Source organism: Salmo salar, chromosome ssa11, assembly GCF_905237065.1.
Source record: "Salmo salar chromosome ssa11, Ssal_v3.1, whole genome shotgun sequence".
In the NCBI taxonomy this organism is placed as follows: domain Eukaryota; kingdom Metazoa; phylum Chordata; class Actinopteri; order Salmoniformes; family Salmonidae; genus Salmo; species Salmo salar.
In genome coordinates, this window is record NC_059452.1 from 77,851,822 (window position 1) to 77,869,177 (window position 17,356).

Here is a 17,356-nt window from a genome sequence, read left to right on the forward strand (position 1 = left end):
TTAGATCTGGGATACCAGGTGGGTGCAATTCATTATCAAGTAGAACACAAAACTAGCGGGCTCCGGACCTCGTAGGGCAGGTATTCCCAGGGGTACGCGCAATGTTGTCGGGTGTACGCCAAATAAAAATGTGATTCACGTTTTTTTTTAAATAAATTTATAAACAGTACATTTATATTTTCCAACGGGGCTATACATTTGTGTGAGATTTTTTCTCTCGCCTGAGTAGCCTAGTTTCACTGCCAAAAATAAAATGTAACCATCTAGTGTTTAGCGAAATAATACAATGTCAAATACAGGTAGCCTAGTTAAATAATGAACTACCAATCATATTAACCGTTACTCTCTCACGGTAAACCTTCACTCTTGCGCAGACATTTAGAAACTAAACATGACAAGCCACAGGAGTTTTTTGAGCGAGAGTAAAGACGACTTTTGAGTAGTAAGACATGTATAAAAGCAACAGATACTATTAATAAGAAAGGGCTAGAAGCATCTTATATTGTGAGCTACCGAGTGGTAATGGCTGGGACAATGCTGGGAGAAAAGTAAAAAAAAAAATATACAAACAATTACTTCATTAAACAACACTGTTTCACGACGCATCAGTGACATGGCAGGAGATGTTTGGAAACAATTACTGCTTTGCGTACATGCTAGTGAATTATATGTGTTACAGTTGGATGAGTCAGTAGATGTGGCGGGCCTGGCACAGCTCCTGGTATATGTCCATTACATTTATGGGGGGGGGGGGGGTCAATTAAGGAGGACAATACGAGAGGATATTTTTAAAGTACTGGACAGCTTTTTGACATCAAATTGACTTTGGTGGTCAAGATGTGTTGGTATCTGTACTGATGGCGCAAAAGCCATGACAGGGAGACATAGTGGAGTGGTAACGCGCGTGGAAGCAGTTGCTCCCGACGCCACTTGGGTACACTGCAGCATCCACCGAGAGGCTCTTGCTGCCAAGGGAATGCCTGACAGCTTGAAAGACACTACAATGAAAATTGTTATCTTTGTTAAAGCAAGGCCCCTGAACTCTCGTGTATTTTCTGCGTTATGCAATGATATGGGCAGCGACCATGTAACGCTTTTACAACATACAGATGTGCGCTGGTTGTCAAGTGGCAAAGAATTGACCCGTTTTTTTAAATTGAGAGATGAGCTTAAAGTTTTCTTTACTGACCATAATTTTCACTTGTCTGACCGCTTGCATGATGATGAGTTTCTCACACGACTGGCCTATCTGGGTGATGTTTTTTCTCACCTGCATGATCTGAATCTAGGATTACAGGCACTCTCCGCAACTACACTCAATGTGCAGGACAACATTGAAGCTGTGATTAAGAAGTTGGAGCTCTTTTCTGTCTGTATGAACTCGGACAACACACAAGTCTTTCCGTCATTGTATGATTTTTAGTGTGCAATTGAACTCAAGCTGACGGACAATGTCAAATGTGATATAGAGAAGCAACTGAGTGAGCTGAGTATGCAATTACGCAGGTATTTTCCCAAAACGGATGACACAAAATACTGGAGTCTTTATCCCTTTCATGCCCTGCCTACACTTACCAATATCTGAACAAGAGATCCTCATTAAAATTGCAGCAAGCGGTTCTGTGAAAATTTAATTTAATCAGAAACCATTGCCAGATTTCTGGATAGGGCTGCGCTCAGAGTTTCTTGCCTTGGCAAATGACACTGATGCCCTTTGCAACCACGTACCTATTTGAGAGTGGGTTCTCGGCCCTCACTAGCATGACAACTAAATACAGGCACAGACTGTGTGTGGAAAATGAATAAGACTGAGACTCTCTCCAATACAACCCAACATTGCAGAGTTATGTGCATCTTTTAAAGCACACCCTTCTCATTAACCTGTGGTGAGTTATTCACCATTTTTTATGAACAAATAAGGTTTTATATGTAAGGTGGCTAAATAAAGAGCAAAATCGAATAGTGTGTGTGTGTGTGTGTGGCAGGGTTTAAATGATGGCAACAAAAAAAAACATTTGAGAGTGCACTGACCCTGGTGCTAGAGGGGGTACGCAGCTGGAGGTTGAATGTTTGAAGGGGTACAGGACTATAAAACGTTTGCGAACCACTATCATAGGGAAGGAGTTGAATACCTCTGGTTTAGATTATTTCTTCATGATGTGATCTTGTAATCCCCCATCTTTATATCAGACACATCTTGTTATTGACAACTCATGTCCATTTGTCAATTGTTATTTTGTCATTAAAGGCATTTGATCTATGTACTCAAGTGATGTACACAAGTCACTGCTGCCAATAGATTTGAGTTGCTATATTATTAATGTATGTATTTAATTGAAAACATTCGGAAAAGTTGGCACCATACTGTATATGACACTTCATTTTTTTCTCATGGACACATGAAGAATTGCAACAGGCCAGGTAACGTGATGTTTTACAGATGCACATCTACAGTATTTATTGGTGGACTAGACATGTTGGCTTTAGAGGACAGCATCACGCGTCACATTATCAAAAATGGAACGTCAACATGGAACATTGTGTGCTGCTATCACAGCACTACCTGATCCAGATGGCAAAACAAACCTCTGCCCAGCAACCTCCCAGCACTTGCTCTCCCCCTCAGGCAAACACACACACACACACTCCAACCCGGCTCAGCATGCCGCCTGTCCGACCCACTTATCTGTAATCATCAGTAATCATCAGTGCGTTATCCGGGCTTAAGCACTGGCTGGCGTGCTCCAGGGAAGATTAGGAGCCCAGATATTCCAAGTCCCAGCAGTGGTATTAACTAGTGAATAACCAGTGAACACCCAGGCTGGTGGACAGAGGTTTCCACCCCCCCCCCATGCACCCACTCTGGAACTGATGATAGGAAGCTTTACAGGCTGTGACCACCAAAGCCCTCAAAGAGGGAAATTTTCCACTTTTTTCAACTCCATTCCTGTCTAGTAGTAATTGTGTGGAATCATGGTGAAAATGGTCCCAATGAACCACCAAGAATCCTGTCCAATCACTTTTTTTGAGAAAGAAGTGAATGTAGAGCAAAGCTATCTAGAGGTCCTATCTGAGTGTTAGAGATGCTGTCAAGGCTCTGACTGGTTTAAAAATCCTTAGGAGTCGAATGAGTTACCTGTGCGGCCATCAAAATCCATCCGTTTAAGATAGAGATATCAGTTTTTTTATGGGCTGCGTCTCAATCCACCACATCCGCCCAGGTCGGCCTTCAGATACGCTGCTGTTTGTCAGACCAGGAGACCGGTCTTCTCACAAAAACGTCTGTAGTGTCTGAATGGTTTTGCCTAAAGGCAAATATGATCACTCTATGGAAAGATGAGACTCTCACGAACACGATGGTAATCCCCCGGGACTCGTCTGAAGGTAACCTGGTACCGGAAGTATGGAAGTAGTTTTATACCAACAAATAAAACGGGATAAATATGTGTCCCAAATAAAATATATTTCCTGAGCTTTCTTATATCTCCTAGATATAGGACAGACACTTCAAACCCTATTTTGCCATTTGTGAATGTGTTATTCAATGTGTTTCTATGGGCTATAGTAGTAAAGGCAAAATTATATATTTTATCATTTTTTTTTTATTCTTATTTTATACATACAGGGGTCCTAAAATTCTAAATCAAATAGCTGAATGGTATGACCGTTGAAGTGACGTTGATATCTGCTAGGTTGGAGGAACATGAACAACTATGATACCCAAACTATGACTGTCAACACTTACCTACACAACAGTATAACCAAAGTGTATGTTAGAACGGGATCGTTTTATAATAACACTGGGACTTTGAATGTGCATGTTAGATCTTGTTGATTGCAGCATTCATGTCCATTCATGAGCTGTGAAACATTGTATTGAATGCTTTTGTGAAAATCATTAGAATGCAGAATGGGAATGTAACTCTATTCCAGGATTGTCAGGGGTCTGTTGGAGGTATTGCAGCTTGACTTTGAGACCAAGGAGTTGACTGATCAACAATCAGAGAGCCAGATGATCACATGGCGTTTTGAAACAGGAAACATCAAGGATGTCGGCGTCATGAGGATCTATACCACTCAGAGAGACTACGTGGGTCTGGCACCACTGGTCATGGTGAGGAGTGTGTGTGTGTGTCAAATCAAATGTTATTTGTCACATGCGCCGAATACAACAGGTGTAATGTGTGTGTGTGTGTGTGTGTGTGTGTGTGTGTGTGTGTGTGTGTGTGTGTGTGTGTGCTCGAGTGTGTGCGTGCATGGGTGGCATTTTATTACTATGTGTGCATGCACATCTTTGTGTATGCCAGTTTGTATGGCACAGCAGCAGCTGCATTAACAGTAACACCACCATTGTATTCGCCCCGCAGCTTAACTGTGAGTTGAATTAAACTCCCCTGGACGTGCAATTAAGTGTAGGCTGGGTGTACCATCATTTTACCTCTATTGTTCTCTCATCGGGTTTGATGTTTTATGGAGGCGATAAAGGAACAATAAAGCGTGTGTGTAAATGATTGGGAGAGCCCTGGAGAGGGGATGTCAGGGGGGTGTCGATGTGTTAATTGTTGTACGGCTGAGTGCCAGCTCCCTTGGCCTCTAGCTTTGATCAATTCTGTCCCAGGTCACACTCTCCCTCAGTCAGTGTTAATGAATTTGACGTTCATTGAGAGGATCAAACGGCTCCAACCTAGCAGGTAGGAATGAACCATCTTTTTAATGAAGCCACAATGCATATTGATTTATAAAATGTCTCCCTAAGTATGTACTAAGTACAGATCTGGATTGTCAGAAGACACTAATACCACCTGCGTACTTGTGACCGAAATCAAGCACACTTCCATTACGTTTGTCAGTACTTTACACATTCACAGCAGTGTTTGCTTCAGTATAGTAGGTTTGTACCAATAGTCAGTTAGGTTTGGGTGACTTTCAGAGGCAGAACTAGAGCTTGCCCTTTCTGAATCGCGGTCAGCAGCTGTTGTGCTGTGCTGCTGAGTTTAGAACGGCTGACAGGCTGCCCTGCAACATCTGTCGAGTGCTTCAGTTAAATCTACACCAGGCCAGCCACTGTTTCCACCCCTACAACTCCTAGATTAGGAAGACATTTTATTAGAGAGCACCACGGCCAGAAAACTGTTTTGAATCAATGTTCAAAGAGAGGTTATGGAGCTATAAGAGAGATTTCATCAGCCGTGGATCAACGTTGACTTGTCTATTCATGTTGAGAACTTATACCTAACAGTTAAACACAATAAACAGTACAAGGGAATGTGTGTGCATGTGACTGTGTGTGGGCATGCATTGGTGCATGCATGTGTATGTACAGTACATGCCAATTTTTGTATGTATTTGTGTGATAATCTGCCTGCCTCACACGGTCACTCTGTCCTGTCTTGCCCCCTGTAGGACAGTGACGTGCTGAACACAGCTGTTCTGACTGCTAAGAAGGTGTCTGTCCCAGTCAGGACTCTGGCTGTGGAGTCTGACGGCTCCGTCACTGATGTCACCAACTACACCAACTGCAGGTCCACTGATGAAAACGTGCTGAAGGTACAGCATTGGAACCCCTGTTTCAATATTCACTGTTTCCCTATGTTGCAAGATAACAAGACAAGACCTGAGAGAGTGAGAGACTCTGAATACCCCATATACTCATAAACAAATCAATATTGTTAACCAGTTTGTAATAGGCTGTCCCCGTATACTATTATTTTGGGTCTTCCATATTGCTAATTTAGCTGCCCCTAACTCAAAATTAAGCAAAATAACTACACCCCTTCGACTAAACCTATACTTAAGCCAAAATATAAACAGTTGGGAAGAGAACCTCTCCCAAAGCTGAGAACCAAGAAGTGATCAGGTCAATCATCCCGACCAACCTGGGACACTGTAAAAACAGATGTGCCAGAGTTTGACTCAGCACAGAATGGACACCCTTCCCCAACTGTCGGATCCAGATGTACCAGATGCATATTGGTGGCTATGGCTCCATGTATTATCCTCCATTGGAGGTCAGCTATCCTCTTTTCAATAGGCAGTTTGTGAAAAAGAGGCTCTTCAAAAAGCCACATCCCTGGTGGCATGCCGGCTTACGGGACTTGACAAGAACTCTCCAAGCCTGCATAACAGACTCATAAAATGGAGTCAGGCCAGGCAAATCACCCCCCTCCAGCTTTAAGAGGAAAAGGTGCTTGTCTAAGCCCAAACAGCCCGCTCTCCTCATCATTGTGTAGGCTGTGTCCAGCTATAACCGTCACTGTACAACAGTCTCTGGGCTGCTTGAAACCGGAAAGCCATGATCCTGGAAGAAATGTCCACCAGGCCTTTCCCATCCTCATGCAGTGGCAGGTACAGGGCTGCAGCTTTAATCCAGTGTTGTCCAGACCAGAAGAAATTGACAAGGGTCTTCTGAAGCTCTTGTATCAGACCCCCCGGTGGCTGTAAAATCATTAGTCTGAGCCACAGGGTAGAGGCAGCAAGGTTATTAGCTACCAGCACCCTTCCCCTATAAGACAGCTGGGGTAGCACCCATTTCCACCTTGACAGTCTGGCACACACTTTCTCCACTACACCCTCCCAAAACATGACATCATGTAACAACTTAACATTAAAATTCCAGTAACATGATGACCTTCGTGGACAGGACAAGTGAATATCAACAGTAACAATATGGTGATCAGAGAAACCCACAGGAGTAATATCACACCTTCCAACCCTACGACAGTAGTGCTCAGATACATACAACCTGTCTAACCTTGCTGCACTGACACAACCTTCATTAACTTTTAGCCATGTGTACTGCCTAACTTTTGCATTCCTTACTCTCCACACATCAGAAAGCTCAAACTCAGTTAATAGACCAGACAGGCAAGTGGCTGACCGCAGGTGAGGTTCTTCAGCGGTGCGGTCAACAGTAAAATCCACTGTACAGTTCCAGTCCCCCCCTAAAACCATACACCCCTCTTGGTCACACTGTCTTAAGGTTTCCTTTATTTTATCAAATACAGCAATACACTCTGTACCCTCATTAGGAGCATAAACATAAAAAAAACGAATAAAAAACCCATAACATCCACCTTGACCAATAAAACCCGTCCCTTGACAATCTCTGTTGTAGATACCACATTCACCCCTAAGCCTGAGGAAAACAAAATTGCCACCCCAGCACTGAAATTAGTACCATGACTGAGTATATGCTGCCCCTCCCACCACATACCCCAGTCAACCTCATTAGCCTCATCCTGTAGAAAAACTACATTAAGCCTTTTCTGTTTTATTACTTCTAATACCCAAGCCCTCTTATTCCTGTCCCTTCCACCATTAATATTGAGAGAACCTACCCTCAGTACCTCCATATAGAAAAGAGAAAGGAAAAGCAGAAGAAACCACAAAGAAACCAAAGAGAAAAAAGACACCCTATGAGTCATCATCATCATCATTGTTATAATTTTCTCTTAACCTGACCACGTTTCCCACTACCTTTTGCTGCTGGGACAGCAGTAACACATTTCCTCAAGCGAAAACGCTTCTTCTCACTCAACTGGTCTAACCCCACCATCTTCTGTAACATCACAGCTGACCTCACAAACTTATCAATATCAAAAAAATCTGCCAATTTGACAGATTTCCCAAAAGTCTGATTCAGGAACCCATTTACCTCCTCTAGATTGTAAATTGAGTCGTCACCAGCTGCTATCTTATCAATAGAGATATCCTTATCCTGATCCTCCTCAACTGAGGCCACAGACCACTGACTCCCTTCTACCACATCCCTCTCAACACTCCCCACTTGCACCCAATCACTCGTATCAGGCATCTCCTCCACTACCTGGGAGACTAGCCCCACCTGCACCCCCTCCTGTACCCCATTACTCATAGTGGGCATCTCCTCCACTACCTGGGAGATTAGCTCCACATGAACCCCCTCATGTACCCCAGCACTCGTACTGGGCACCTCCTCACCAGTCTGAGGAAATGGCTCTTCAGATCCATCCTTACCTTCTACAACAATATTTTTCTGCTGCATAACATTTCCCTCTGGTACAAGTTGCAACTCCGTGCCCTCAACACTGACAACTTGTTCCTCAGCAACAGGTGCTTGTGGCTGCTCTACCGCTGTCGTCCTACCTCTCCCTACATCAGTGGGCCCAGGCGTTACGAGACCACCTGCGCCCCTCCCTCTGCCTTCTCCCTTTTCGGGCAAGCATGTCGCTTATGACCAACATCCCCACACTCAAAACACTGTTGACTACCCGTACTAGCATAAGCCATATACAATCTGTTGTCATACTTGACTTTAAACGATAACTCCAAAGTCTGCTCCGGTGAGTCCAAAAACATAAACACCTGTCGCTTAAACGACATTACCTGTTTCAAAGCCGGGTGTTTGCAACCCAACGGGACAATCTTAATTGAACTTGCAAACTTCCCAAACTGCAATAACTCGCGCTCCAATAGCTCATTGGGAATAAACAGAGCGGTACATTCGAAATCGTTACCCGTGTTGACGGAGAAAAAAGCGGCATAACTTGAATAAACATTCCTTTAAGATGTACGCCATGCTCAACCATACGATCAACAAGGCGCACTTTAAGAAAAACCACCACCGCTTTATTCATCCGTGACGCATAAGCAACATTCTCATATCCTACCTTCTCTCCCACGGCGACCAGAAACTCCTCCACAGTGACAGTAGCTTCAGTAACACACCTAAAGCCGTGTCGAAGTGACAGGGACGGCGTCCCCATGTGGGTCGCCATCCCCGCCAAAACCAGGGTAATTTCGACACGAAAAACAATATACTTAATTTTACCACAACAACTAAATAAAAATAATGATAACCTTAATCATGCATAGGAAGAAAAAAAAAATAGCACCAAAAAAAGGAAGCGTAAAAGAAAACCCAAGATATCTAACTCTACACAACACTCGCACTCACACACACAATTCCCAGCATGCACGAAACACTCCCAGCATGCAGAGAGAAAGAGAGCGAGAGAGAGAGCCGGGCAGGTCTTTTCAAGGTTAGCCCTGGAACTTTATCCAGTTTCTTTCATATCACTCTCTCTAAGAGTGACCCCTCTTAGAGTAAAGCACCTTACTGGGTCAGGGTAAAGGATGATCCCCGAACATGGATACATTTCTATACACATAAACACAGATAGAGTAAGATGGTTCAACAGCATGCTCTTTCTCTCTTCTCTCTCTCGGCACTTAGATGGATAAGCCTACAGTATGTGACTATGGGCACAGGGACCTCACGTTTGATAGAACTCTTGCTAACCACTTAAATAACTCCACATGGAGAGGTTGTGTTCTTTAACTCAACCTCCCCCTGCCCCCCCCCCTCCCCCCAGGTGTCAGATCGTTGTGACTATGTGTTTGTGAACGGGAAGGAGACGAGGGGGAGGATGAGGACGGTGCTCAACTTCACCTACAGCTACCTGAGCGCCCAGCTGGAGATGAGTGTGTGGATGCCCAGCCTCCCCCTGGTCATCGACGTGGCTGACCCCGAGCTCAGCCAGATCAAGGGCTGGAGGGTCCCGGTGGCCGCTGGCAACAAGAGGTATGGTTTTGTTTGTTTACAACTCTCCACATATTGATGTTGGCAGAGCTTTCGTCTTGGTCAATGCTATTTTAAAGCCACAGTACAGAATGGGAGAGCTGATGCCATGACCTGCTGGAGTTTGGCATTCATTACATTTTAAAGAAGGATTTGATCAATTGTGAGTTGCACAAACGTCATAACAAATCATCACAAGAGCTACTGGTAGTGGCCCACTGCATAGTGACAAAGGATGAAATCAAAGAACATTAAATGTAAGTAGGATTTCACAGAGCTATACCCAGAATCCTAAACCCCTAAACCACAAAATAGTGTTTGTTTACCAGCCTCATAAACTAGAGCTGTGCTGTTCAGACAGATAGATGAATTCATAAATGCAAGAAGTACAGTAAGTACTATGACAGAGAGGGTACGGAATGGAAATCTCCGAGCTTACCAGCCTTGCCTAATGCATATTACAGAGAGACTCTATAATAATCAACTATAATCACATCACTGTTAGTTACATAAGTGTGTTATGCCCTGTAGATGGGACTGTATAGACATGCTCTCAGGAAACAGGTCAGTAGGGTCTCTCTCAATACTGAGTGCCGTACCGCTGCCTGGTTCTCACTCAATACACTGACGTGGATGGATGGATTGTGTAGGGTGTTGTTGTTTTTCTCTGGAGATATCTTAACCTGGTTATGGGTGGTGTCAGAGCCAGCTACCCAAGCCCATTTAACCCTCAGTTATTTTTGCAGACGTCTGTCAGTTAGTGGTTTAAGTATACTTAAGCAATAAGGCCCTAGGGAGGGTGGTAATATGGCCAATATCGTCTCATATACACACGGGTGGGTGGTTGGGTTGAGCCAATTAGCACCCAGTATCAAAACTACCCGGTTTACACAATTTATACAATTATGTTTTGTCTTGCATTACTCTGGTCATAGCCATAAATCCCCTGTGTCTCTGTGTGTGTGTGTGTTTCAGGACCAGCTGGGACAGTGAGGAAGAGGAGGAGATGAGGAAGGGCAGGGGCTGCATGCTACAGTACCAACACACTGTGGTTAGGGTGCTCACACCCTTTGTAGCCGAGCCGTCGGACCCAGCTCCAGACCCCATGGCAGGGAAAGTGGGGGGGGCTCTGGAGAGTTTCCTGGGGACAGACTGGCAGGTGGATGTCACCAGGCTGGTGCGTTACTCTTTCAGGGTGAGAGACCCAGCTATAGCCAGACTACAGGCTGGGACTGTACTGCAGGGACGCTCGGCAGGGACCACGACTCTACAGGTAATGTGTGTGTGTTTGCATGTGTGTATACGTGTGTACATACAATGCCTTCAGAAGGTATTCACACCCTTGATTTTGTCCACATTTTGGTGTGTTACAGCCTGCCTTTAAAATGGATTCAATGGATATTTTGTGTCACCGGCCTACACATAATACCCCATAATGTCAAAGTGGAATTATGTGTTTTTTTGTATTATTACACATTTAATTGAAATGAAAAGCTGAAATGTCTTGAGTCAATAAGTATTCAAACCCTTTGTCATGGCAAGCCTAAATAAGTTCAGGAGTAAAAAAGGGGTTAACAAGTCACATAATAAATTGCATGGACAATGTGTGCAATAATAGTGTTTAACCTCTATCAGGATCAGTAACTCTACCTACATGTATATATTACCTCAACTAACCGGTGCCCCCTCTCATTGACTCTCATTGTACCAATACCCCCTGTATATAGTCTCACTATTTTTATTTTACTGCTGCTCATTAATTACATGTTACTTTTGTTTCTTTGTTTTTTTTTCCTTTCCGTATTGTTTAAAACTGCATTGTTGGTTAGGGGCTCGTAAGTAAGCATTTCACTGTAAGGTCTACACCTGTTGTATTTGGCGCATGTGGCTAATACAATTTGATTTGATTTGAAAGGAACAAGAACATTTTCCAGCACATAGACATATCTGATATGGGCAGAAAGCTTAAATTGTTGTTAATCTTACTGCACTGTCTAGTTTACAGTAACTATTACAGTGAAAGAATAGCTTGCTATTGTTTGATGAGAGTGCACAGTTATGAACTTGAAAATGTATTAATAAACCAATTAGGCACATTTGGGCAGACATGATACAACATTTTGAGCAGAAATACAATGGTGCATTGGATCAGTCTAACATGTTGCACATACAATGCTGCCATCTAGTGGCCAAAATCTAAATTGCGCCAAAGCTGGAATAATACATTGCGGCCTTTCTCTTGAATTTCAAAGATGATTATAAAAAATGAATTATTTGTATTATCTTTTACCAGATCTAATGTATTATATTCTCCTACATTAATTTCACATTTACACAAACTTCAAAGTGTTTCCTTTCAAATGGTATCAAGAATATGCATATCCTTGCTTCAGGTCCTGAGCTACAGGCAATTAGATTTGGGTATGTCATTTTAGGCGAAAATTGAAAAAAAGAGTCCGATCCTATGAACTTGATTTTTGAATGACTACCTCATCTCTGTGCCCAACACATACAGTTATCTGTAAGGTCCCTCAATGGTGAAGTTATTCATTACACTTTGGATGGTGTATAAATACACCCAGTCACTGCAAAAATAGAGACGTCCTTCCTAACTCAGTTGCCAGAGAGGCCAATGGTGATGGATGGATCAACAACATTGTAGTTACTCCACAATACTAACCTAAATGGCAGATTGAAACTAAGGAAGCCTGTATAGAAAAAACATATTCCAAAACATGCATACTGTTTGCAATAAGGCACCAAAGTAAAACTTCAAAAAATGTGGCAGCTTTATGTCCTGAATACAACGTGTTATGTTTGGGGCAAACACAACACATCACTGAGTACCACTCTTCATATTTTCAAGCAGGGTGGTGGCTGCATCATGTTATGGGAATACTTGTCATAGGCAAGAACTAGGGAGTTTTTTTTAATCATAAAAAGAAATGTAATAGAGCTAAGCACAAGCCAAATCCTAGAGGAAACCTGGTTCAGTCTGCTTTCCAACAGACACTGGGAGACAAATTCACCTTTCAGCAGGACAATAACCTAAAACATGAGGCCAAATATACACTGCCGTTGCTTACCAAGACAACATTGAATGTTTCTCAGTGGCCTAATTGAATCCCAATTTGTAATTCAACAAAATGTGGAAAAAGTCAATGTTTTGAATACTTTCTGAAGGCACTGTATGCGTCTGTGTATATACTAATGTGTGTGTATGATGTTGCAGGTGATTTCTCCTCTGTCTGACTTAATCCTGGCTGAGCGGATGGTCAGGGTTCTGGATGACAAAGTGAGCGTGACAGAGCTGGGAGTGCAGCTGGTCTCTGGCCTCTCTCTGTCCCTCCAGCTCAGCTCAGGGAGCAACAGGGCCATCGTTGCCATGGCTACCACACAGGAAGTCATGCAGAAACCCAAACAGGTAACTAGCTGTAAAATAAAACCTGTATCAAACCTATTATGCAAAAATATAGAACTTCCAATATAATACTTTTTCCAAAGAACAAGCCCCAACACATTGTGCCATTCAGAAGCTGGGGCACTGCTAGAAAACTACCCTCAAAGCCCTTCACAGATATTACGCAAGAAAATTATCAATTTCACAGTGTAACCTGGTGGTCTAGTAGCATATGTTTTGTCCCTGTGATTTCTGTGTGTGTGATTTAATGGTGTCCACAGCTCAGGCCTGTAGTACAGTGGCCACGCTGTGAGTCAGGCAGGGAGCACGCACACAGTTTAACAGCTCACACATTAGCCGGGCAGCATGCCCATTCAAAAACACTTCCCAAACTGTGAGCGGGGAAACCATTAGGCAGTTGTCCATACTTCATAGCCAGCATTATGACAGCCCTGTGCTGCCTTGGGGCCTGGTGAACCGCTAGCTTGACCCAGTCAATACTCAAGCTATTAGAATGGAGCTAGCGCACATGCCCATTTGTTTCTGTGATGGGCTGTGTTAATGTAAAATTCTGGGCTATGCATAATGTATTTCCCCTCAGAATATAGGCCAGGCCTCTTGCTCTAATCGTTCATATCAGCTAACAGCTCTCTGGTTCTATGGTAACTGGACTGACTTGTGGTGGGGGTAATTACCCACATTGCGCCCTCTGGTGGCTATTGTTAACAGTGTTTGTTATGCATCTACTGTATATTGATATTGATCCCCTGTGGTTAAATTGAGTTTCAAAGCATGATTTGATAGGACTGTGGTGTGTGGTACAATAGCCTCCGATCTAATTATAAAGAGATTAACAGAGGCAGTTCTTAGATACCAACAAAAGGAGGGATTATCTAAAATGGCAACCCAACCGACAAAACACTGAGGCAGGAAATTAAATAACTGTGGAATTGTGAACCATTGGGTTGCTTGAGGATCCTTTGGAAAGATACAGAATCAGATCAGCTCCTGATTTACCACCTACTATTATGCATTATCACAAGATCTATTTATGAGAGGGAATATTTGGAAATAAATTGCTCAACAAAACTTGGGGAGAATATTGATGTCATTGTTGCATTTTGTCCTACTTTAGGATTTCCATTGTCCTCTCCTGATCCAGTCTCTGTATTGTCTCTCCTTAGGAGGCACTGGTCAGCTGCTGGGTCCAGTTCAGTGATGGCTCAGTGACCCCTCTGGACCTCTTCGACCGCAGCGTCTACTCCCTGACTGTGACTTCATGGGACGAGAGAGTGGCGACTGTGCGCCGGACCCCCCAGTCAGCGTTTGTGGTGGCGGAGGGCGAGGGTCAGGGGGCGCTGGTGAAGGCAGAGCTGAGGATTTGTGAGGAGTGCCAGAAGTCCAAGAGAAAGAGCAAGCTGGTGGTGGGCAACGGGCTTCTCAGGGTCACTTTCCAGATGGGCAGCAGGCCCGACGGAGGGGACACTGGTGGGGGTGTTGCTGAGTATGGCAATGATGGTTCAGAATCAGAGGGAGAGCCTAAGCCTGTTGTGACATTACCATGGGAGCCCACAGCAGTCGTGGCATCACAACGAGAGCCTGAGCGCGTTGTGACCTCACCACAGATTCTAACTGAGGGGGACGGAGACAGACGCTTGTTCAGGAGCACTGTGCCAGACTTCCAGGAGACCATCATGACTGACGTCACCACATCATCTAGCAGGGCTCAGGAAGTGGCTGGAGGTGGCATCTCTACCATCAGCACCACTACCACCAACACTGACAGTAGTACCACCACCATGGGCAAACCTGGCACTGACAAACCTCTGGTGACTGGCAGACCTGGCAGGGATAGAACCCTGGGAAGAGGACAGGGGCTGAGGAGAGACTGGGGAAACCTGGTGGAAAACCCCAACAAGAAGAAAGAGATGCCCAAAGCAGAGGCACCACCCCAGAAAGAGCAGCCCAAGCAGTCCAAGCCGCCGCTGGTGGTGGAGAGTGACCTGGTGAGGACATTTAGAGCCATGTCAGACCTAGAGATCGGTATCTTCGCCCTGGTGGGGGTCTCCGTGGTGGCCATCCTGGCCTTCCTGCTAAACTGCACCTCCTATAACCTCTGCTTCCGGGGCCACAAGACCCCCATCCAGGGCAACCCAGATCCCAACAGCCCTAAGGAGCACAGGAATGACTGGGTGTCGCTGGGGACCACCACAGGTCCCCAAGTCTCCACCCTCAAGCGGGAGAACCACCGCTCAATGGAGTCCAACTGCAGCCTGCAAAGTCACAGCTCCATAGATACCCACCGGGCCCTGGAGAGCAGTCTGAGTATGAGTGCTATCCCAGAGAGGACAGCCACCCTGGGCAGGAGGACCAGCTCCCAGCAGGTTCCCGCCCTGGATCCCACTGCCCAGCGTTCAGCCACCCTCCTAGCCAAGCCCACCAGCAGCGATCCCCTCCACTCCCCCACCAGCAAGAGGAACCAGGTCCAGTTCACCACCTTCACCACGCTGGACATTAAGCACCTGGCTGCCCTGAAGAGGAACGAAGTGGACTTTAACTGGCCCAGTCAGGCTGGGGGAGCTGGGGAGCCTCAGGGGCCCCTACCTGACATGCCATGGCCTGTAGTTAGACCCCTGGGCGATCCAAAGTGAGATTCCACATGGTTTGTGTGTGTGTGTGCGTGCGTGCATGCGTGTGCATGCATTTGTGTGTTCTGAACCTGTTTAAGTGTATAAACTGTGTAAGTAGAGTATACACATAATAATAGGTGTATGGACACTGTCATTCCATTATGTCACACATATTATGTCACACACATGAACAAATTATACACATGACTAAATTACCAAATGAATGACCAGACCTCATTAATATGGGATGGTAAAAAATGTATATTTCTACAGATTATTGTTTACACTGTTTAAATGCAGTTTAATCATTTTCCTTTCGCTTTTATATATTTCTATGACTCCTCCACAAAATAGCTTCAGATTTCACTTTGTACCAGTTGTTAGGGTAATTGCAATATGAAAGACATTATTTGTAGTTGGTTATATACTTTCCAGCCTTTGTATATTTGTATGATTCCTCAACAGAATAGTTTAAGAGTTTGAACAATTGGTCAGAGAAAATGCAATATTTATGAATATTATTGGAAAATGATTTTATACAAACCACCCTTTTGAATGGACATTTATTCAAATTGTATGTGCTATGCAAACACAGTTCATGTTCATGTAGAGTTTGAATTGTATGTACAAGAATTGTCTTGGGGGAAAGAGTTCCTCCATTTGAAAAAATAAAGTATAATCTTGTCCTCAACATAGAGCAATACATTTTAAAAGAGAGGATTATTTCATGTGTAAATGAAGACGAATGGTGCTCTGTCTGTGCAAAGCTGTTTTGATGTTCAATTCCTATGAGATTAACCAATAAATTACTGAATGAAGGACAAAATGTATGTTTTGGGAGCAGAATTTCATCAGTATTGTCTTCTACCATTATTCCTTTTTATTTAAAATAATGTGATTATTTTATATTCAAAACTCATAATAATGGGTGATATTGTCCAAAATATATTTTGTGTATTACTATAAAAGCCAATGGAAATTGTGAGATTCTCTGAGCTTTGGTTTGTCTCTGTATGTCATGTGGCATACAGTACAATATGTCAGTGGCATCACAAGAGTAGGTCTTGCTGCAGTCCCCCTCCTCTATGTGGCCTGTGAAATGAAGGAACTTTTCACGCCACTTTGATACAAAGTGATTTTCATAGCAGGTTAGGAGGGAATTTTCGCTAACCCTTTTCCTAACCTTAACCTGATCTCCTAACCTACTACATTAATTATCCTAACCTGCTGCGTAAGTTCTCCTAACCTGTTACGAAAAAGTCACTTTGGTATTGAAGTGGTGTAAAAAGTGTTTCCCGTTAACTGAAGTCACCCACTGAATGAGGTCCATTTTGAGTGATAGGAGTAAGTGAGAGTGAATGAGTGAGTGAGAGAGAAAGATGGCAAGAGAGAGATCTCCCTTTTGCTTATTGCGATAGCGCCAACACACTCCTGAGGAAATGCTGTTTGTTATCTTCTGCCGAGGTACACAACTCCCTGGCTCCCTCTCTATGGTGTAACCGTGGCGACACATCTCTAAATTACATTTCAGCAGTAAAAAAACCTGTACAAGCTTAAACTAACCCAGATAATCTGATGTGCTGATGCACTGAACCTCAAACTGACAGTAGAGGATTTGACAGCATGTGTCATTTCCTTCTGCTGTAGAGGGGGACGGATTTGAAGTGTTGATAAAGGCTATTTAATACATTTTCCCAGAATTCTCTCCCTTTACACATCCAGCATGTTTTCTAGCTATGTGGGTAGACTTTCTCCCCTTCAAACAGT

The 17,356-nt window shown here is 43.9% G+C and overlaps 1 protein-coding gene across 1 annotated transcript in view; it reads left to right on the forward strand.

Moving 5' to 3' along the window:
* Nucleotides 1-16,470, forward strand: part of LOC106563162 (transmembrane protein 132D) — a 53,456-nt gene extending 36,986 nt beyond the window's left edge. The window contains exons 4-9 of the mRNA XM_014128438.2: nucleotides 3,934-4,114; nucleotides 5,404-5,547; nucleotides 9,354-9,562; nucleotides 10,535-10,832; nucleotides 12,792-12,983; nucleotides 14,144-16,470. Coding sequence (XP_013983913.1) covers nucleotides 3,934-4,114; nucleotides 5,404-5,547; nucleotides 9,354-9,562; nucleotides 10,535-10,832; nucleotides 12,792-12,983; nucleotides 14,144-15,610 — 2,491 coding nt within the window. The 3' untranslated portion in view covers nucleotides 15,611-16,470. The remainder of the gene's footprint in view (nucleotides 1-3,933; nucleotides 4,115-5,403; nucleotides 5,548-9,353; nucleotides 9,563-10,534; nucleotides 10,833-12,791; nucleotides 12,984-14,143) is intronic.
* Nucleotides 16,471-17,356: the final 886 nt, after the last annotated feature.